This window comes from Oryza glaberrima, chromosome 3 (assembly GCF_000147395.1).
Source record: "Oryza glaberrima chromosome 3, OglaRS2, whole genome shotgun sequence".
Lineage (NCBI taxonomy): Eukaryota > Viridiplantae > Streptophyta > Magnoliopsida > Poales > Poaceae > Oryza > Oryza glaberrima.
The window spans coordinates 8,879,159-8,885,261 of NC_068328.1; the positions used below are offsets into that span (position 1 = coordinate 8,879,159).

At 44.8% G+C, this 6,103-nt stretch overlaps 1 protein-coding gene across 1 annotated transcript; it reads right to left on the reverse strand.

Annotated features, from left to right (window-relative positions):
* Positions 1–1,154: 1,154 nt before the first annotated feature.
* Positions 1,155–5,817, reverse strand: LOC127765435 (heat shock cognate 70 kDa protein-like). The gene is made up of 2 exons (XM_052290339.1): positions 5,339–5,817; positions 1,155–3,263 (listed from the first exon to the last, which is right to left on the reverse strand). Exons 1-2 carry the CDS (start codon positions 5,553–5,555, stop codon positions 1,519–1,521), a joined length of 1,962 nt encoding a protein of 653 aa, XP_052146299.1. The 5' UTR covers positions 5,556–5,817; the 3' UTR covers positions 1,155–1,518.
* Positions 5,818–6,103: the final 286 nt, after the last annotated feature.

A 6,103-nucleotide genomic window follows, 5' to 3' on the forward strand; every position in this document is an offset into this window, starting at 1 on the left:
ATGGGCCGGAGATAGTAGACTCGGTAAACTGCAAGCAACGAGGGTACTATTATCGCTTTCTGAGATACACGCATGCACAAAGTGGTATCGTCTGATCACTATTGTTTCCACCTATAATTTTACACATTCTTTTTTTTAAAAAAAAAACAACTGGAGTAGAGTTTTATGCAACTTTTGAAAGCACGAACGGCGGGTCGGTGGCTAGCCCGACTGCCTCCTTCCCTCCTCCTCTTCTTATTCCTCTGGAAGGTCTTGCTCTGAGCTCTGGGCGCGGTGTAAAAATTTTCCATATTCCACTGCCCACTGGGTGAGATGGCTGATCGGATTGAAGGCCAGCGCTAGCCAGAAAAAGAGAGAAGAGTGCAGAAGAGAGGCCGAGAACCTGGTGTTCTGCTTTCATCTGGTTCCGGTTGACGTTCTGCCTTCATCTGATTACGGTAGGTACGAAGCCATAATAGGGGAAAGCGATTTTATCCCTCTATATCTTCTCGTTTTTGTGCATGTCATATAAATATTTATAAAGAATTTTTAAGATAGTTTAATTTGAAGTACAACACTTTAGAAAAATATTTTAACTATTTTTAATTTTTTTTTACAACTTGTAAAAATCAAATTTGGTCTTGTATTTGTGGGGTGATATATTTCATATTAATCTATTATGTCAATTTTTTTAAAAAAAATTTGGTAACACAACGACGGGATATCCATTCAAGGGATGAAAATCCATATCCCAGTAATAGCAAAAGCATCATGCATTTATTGCGTGTGTAACGACGGGATATTCCTTCGAGGGATGAAAATCCATATCCCGATAATAGCAAAAGCATCATGCATTTACTGCGTGTTTCTGACGTACTACTTTTTAGGCCCTGTGTGTTCATGTCAAAATTGAAAGTTTGGTTAAAATTAGAGCGATGTGACAGAAAAGTTGAAAGTTTATGTGTGTAGGAAAGTTTTGATGTGATGAAAAAGTTGGAAGATTGAAAAAATATTTTGGAACTAAACAGGATAGAAAAATAATTTCCTACACAATAAAAGACATTTTAAATATCCTAGCCATTCATTCTTCATCTTCCATTTAATCCTTACCTATCGTTCATTTTTCAATCCTAATCACAGCCCCCATTTCGTATTAGCCAAACACACCATTAAAGTACGGAGTAATCATAAAAGTACGGAGTAATCATAGACACTGCAACGAAGTATAAAAGAACATTATACTTCTGAACTCCCGAGTTCAAAGCAGAACACCAGAGATAACTAAAAGAACCACATATGACAGTTCACACTTATTTACTCCGCTAAACCTATCACTCCGTAGTAGTAATAATATATATATATATCTCTCTCAACCTACATCGGATCATAGAACCTTAACAAGATATAACTGTCACAACCAGTAACAACTCAAGTGACATTATTCGGCTTGACCGCATGAAACTCTAAAGATGATGATGACGTCCCAGAATGCATCGCTCCTTCGTCCCGCTCAACATGTCATATACTCAGTCCACTCGCTTAGTCCACTTCCTCGATCTTGGGGCCAGCGCCGCTGCCACCGCCGGTGCCGGCGCCGCCGTTGGGGGCGTCTTCGTCCATGCCCGCCGGACCACCGGCGCCGCCCTGGTACATCTTTGAGATGATCGGGTTGCAGAGGCTCTCGAGCTCCTTCATCTTGTCCTCGAACTCGTCGGCCTCGGCGAGCTGGTTGCCGTCGAGCCACTTGATGGCATCCTCGATGGCGTCCTCGATCTTCTTCTTGTCGTCGGCGGGGAGCTTGGAGGCGATCTTCTCGTCGCGCACCGTGTTGCGCATGTTGTACGCGTAGTTCTCCAGCGCGTTGCGGGCCTCCACCTTGTGCCGCACCTGCTCGTCCTCGGCCTTGTACTTCTCGGCCTCCTGCACCATCCGCTCGATCTCCTCCTTGCTCAGCCGCCCCTTGTCGTTGGTGATGGTGATCTTGTTCTTCTTCCCCGTCGTCTTGTCCTCCGCCGACACGTTCAGGATGCCGTTCGCGTCGATGTCGAACGTCACGTTGATCTGGGGCACGCCCCTCGGCGCCGGCGGGATGCCGGTGAGCTCGAACTTGCCGAGCAGGTTGTTGTCCTTGGTCCTCGTCCTCTCGCCCTCGTACACCTGGATGAGCACGCCGGGCTGGTTGTCGGAGTAGGTGGAGAAGACCTGCTCCTTCTTGGTTGGGATGGTGGTGTTCCTCGGGATCAGCACGGTCATGACACCCCCGGCCGTCTCCAACCCGAGCGAGAGCGGCGTGACGTCGAGGAGGAGCAGGTCCTGCACCCTCTGGTTGCCCTCGCCGCTGAGGATGGCGGCCTGGACGGCGGCGCCGTACGCCACGGCCTCGTCGGGGTTGATGCTCTTGCAGAGCTCCTTCCCGTTGAAGAAGTCCTGCAGGAGCTGCTGCACCTTGGGGATACGGGTGGAGCCTCCGACGAGGACGACATCGTGGATCTGGGCCTTGTCCATCTTGGCGTCGCGGAGGCACTTCTCCACGGGCTCCATGCACCGGCGGAAGAGGTCCATGTTGAGCTCCTCGAAGCGGGCGCGGGTGATGGTGGCGTAGAAGTCAATGCCCTCGTAGAGCGAGTCGATCTCGATGGTGGTCTGGGCGGTGGAGGACAGCGTCCTCTTCGCCCTCTCGCACGCCGTCCTCAGCCGCCGGAGCGCCCTCGGGTTGCCGGTGATGTCCTTCTTGTGCTTCCTCTTGAACTCCTGCACGAAGTGGTTCACCATCCGGTTGTCGAAGTCCTCGCCTCCCAGGTGGGTGTCGCCGGCGGTGGCCTTGACCTCGAAGATGCCCTCCTCGATGGTGAGGATGGAGACGTCGAAGGTGCCGCCGCCGAGGTCGAAGATGAGGACATTCTTCTCGCCGGTGCTGGCGGCCTTCTTGTCGAGGCCGTAGGCGATGGCGGCGGCGGTGGGCTCGTTGATGATGCGCATGACGTTGAGGCCGGAGATGACGCCGGCGTCCTTGGTGGCCTGGCGCTGGGAGTCGTTGAAGTAGGCCGGGACGGTGATGACGGCGTTCTTGATGGTGGTGCTGAGGAAGGCCTCGGCGATCTCCTTCATCTTGGTGAGCACCATGGACGAGATCTCCTCCGCCGAGAACTTCTTCTCCTCGCCCTTGTACGTCACCACGATCATCGGCTTGTCGGCTGGGCCAGGCACCACCTTGAACGGCCACATCTTCATGTCCGCCTGCACCGACGGGTCCGAGAAGCGCCGCCCGATCAGCCGCTTTGCATCTGCAAGACACACACAGCGTGTTACGACATTTGAACATTATAGGTACTCATATAAAATTGTACTAACTGGATTTGTGAGTTATTTTTGTTACCCATATAAAATTGTACTAACTGGATTTTTGAGTTATTTTTCAATTCCCCCGTGTGCGCAACTACATGATCTTACAGTAATCAGGTTGCGGCAATCGAAGTGAATTTAAATTACAAGTTCATGCTAGTGATCCTCATCATCTGCCGCCAAAACAGAGGAAACAGAGCAAGATGTGTTGCAAGTGTAACTCCTACGGCTCATGAATACTTCCCAGTTTCATATTATCTGTTGTTTTGATTGTTTTAATCAAATATTTTATTTTTTAAAAAAAATGATCAGGTTTATAGAAAAAACACAGCTATATTTTGAACTAGCATGGTGGCCCGCGCAGATTGCGCGGCTAGCATCATTATATTTTCTCATGTAATAGCATATATGTTTTCTCATTATATTATTCAAATATATTAGAATAACATCATAATTTTAAATTTTGCAATAAGTTTACGAAACTACAAATGTGTAGTATTCATATTGTATTTTATATACGTGTTAGTTATTAATTATTTTTAATATCAAATTTTAGTTATTTGTAAATTATATATATTCCTATATCTACTCTAGACTCATCTTTTAATATTTCTTTTTTTAATTCCGAATTTTCTGTAAATTGTATTTCTATATAGACTCTAGGCTCTTCTTCCAATATTATTTATTTTTATCTCTGAATTTTTATTATTTCTAATTGTATTTCTAGGTAGACTCTAAACTCATCTCTCAATATTCTTTAATTTTTAATTTCAAATTTCAATTACTTCCAAATTGTATTCCTATATTGACTTTAAACTCTTCTTCCCATGTTTTTCTTAATTTCGAATTTCAGTTATTTGTAAATTGTATTTTTATACGGACTCAAAACTCTACTTTTAATTTTATTATGTTTATTCCGAATTTTAGTTAGTTTTAAATTGCTATATGGATTCTATACTCTACTTCTAATATTTCTTATTTTTTAATTTCGAATTTCTATTTTTTCTTAATTGTATTTCAATATGAACTTTATACTCTACATCTAATATTCCTTATTTTTAATTTCGAATTTCAGTTATTTCCTAATTGTATTTCTATATGGACTCTAGTCTCCTCTTCTAATATTTTTTATTTTTTAATTCTGAATTTCAACTATTTCTAAATTGTATTTCTATATGGACTCTAGTCTCCTCTTCTAATATTCCTTATTTTTTAATTCCAAATTTCAGCTATTCTAAATTGTATTTCTATATGGATTCTGCTTTTTCTTTTATTAATGTGAGAATTTCTAGGCCATGAGAGCGAACGTGGAGGCTCCTTTTTCTATTCCTTTAATACTATAATAGATGTGAACAAATATATTTTAATATTTAGTACATTGCATGTTAGATTTAGATTTTTATTTTTTTTTTAACTAGGGCCTGAAGCCCTCATTGGCACGTTTGGTTGGAGGGAGTTTTTAGAAGGGATTGGGAGTTCAGAGGGATGAGGCTATTAAGTGTTTTGTTTGTTTGAGAGACATGGAAATTTTAGTGGGATGGGATGGGGAATTGAGGAAGAAACTCCCTCCTTTTTAATATCTGCGTAGGGGCAAATAATTGGGAGAGATCCCCTTTATTTTGTCTAAGCAAATCTCATCCATCCGTTTTTATTAATGATCTAATCTCCAACTAAACTCCCTATCAATTTCCATCGCCTCTACCAAACAAGATATAGAAACAAGATATAGGATTAAAAATCAAATTCTCATTTTAATCTCATCATTAATTCTCTCGTATAAACTCTCAATCTCTTTTCCTCGAGTTACCAAACAAGCCGTAATGTAACGGTAGAGAATAGAGGTCTTAATGTTAGGTGTTAGATGTAGTGATAATTTTGTGTTTTAGATGTTGCTATTTTTTAATAAATTTAATTAAATTTACCAAGTTTGATTTGATTAGAAAAAGAAACTAATTCCATAATTTTGACACCAAAAATCAAATAATTGAAGGCGGAAGCAAAGGAGCGGGGCACTTACCAAAGACGGTGTTGGTGGGGTTCATGGCGACCTGGTTCTTGGCGGCGTCGCCGATGAGCCTCTCGGTGTCGGTGAAGGCCACGTACGACGGCGTGGTGCGGTTGCCCTGGTCGTTGGCGATGATCTCCACCCTGTCATGCTGCCACACGCCGACGCACGAGTAGGTCGTGCCGAGGTCGATGCCGATCGCAGGGCCCTCTCCCTTGTTGCCCGCCATCTTTCTTCTCTTCCGATCAAATCAAATCAAGCTCTCCGCTGATGAACGATCGAGTTGTGTTGTTGCTCTTCTGATTCGCTCGCGCTGGGACGATTTTGCTCTGTTTTTTTTCGCTTCGATCTCTCGACTTTGGTGGGGGAGAAAGGCAAAGGGAGGGGATTTGCTTATATAGGAGCAGAGCGGCGCGGCGTTCACGAATGTTCGAGTAGGGGCGTGATGTGGGTGGCGCGAATAGGCGGAGGCGGTTTCGGCTCGGGGCCGGGCTTAAGGCTTGTGGAGGGTTCGGGTGTTGTGGCGCGCGCACGGGACGTCTCCAGAACGGTGCGGGGGGATGGTGATCTCTCTCGGTTCGCTCGCAGGTTTCGTGCGGCGGGTGGTTGGTGGGTTGGGTGCGACGACGTGAGATCTTCTTTTGGTTTCCTTTGGGAGGTTGGTCCGTCCGGCTCGACCGCTCGAGCGGGTTCCCGCGCCAAGTGGAAAACGCTGGAATTATGTATAGCGTCTGTGCCTTCTTGGAGACGGCTTTTGCTTTTTTTTTTTTCCTTTTT

What these genes read in the sequence shown, in the direction of transcription:
- LOC127765435 (XM_052290339.1), bottom strand. Translation starts at nt 5,555, where the DNA reads ATGGCGGGCAACAAGGGAGAGGGCCCTGCGATCGGCATCGACCTCGGC. An exon ending in CCCCACCAACACCGTCTTTG is followed by an intron (nt 3,264 to 5,338) that starts GTAAGTGCCCCG and finishes TGTGTCTTGCAG; the next exon opens with ATGCAAAGCGGCTGATCGGG.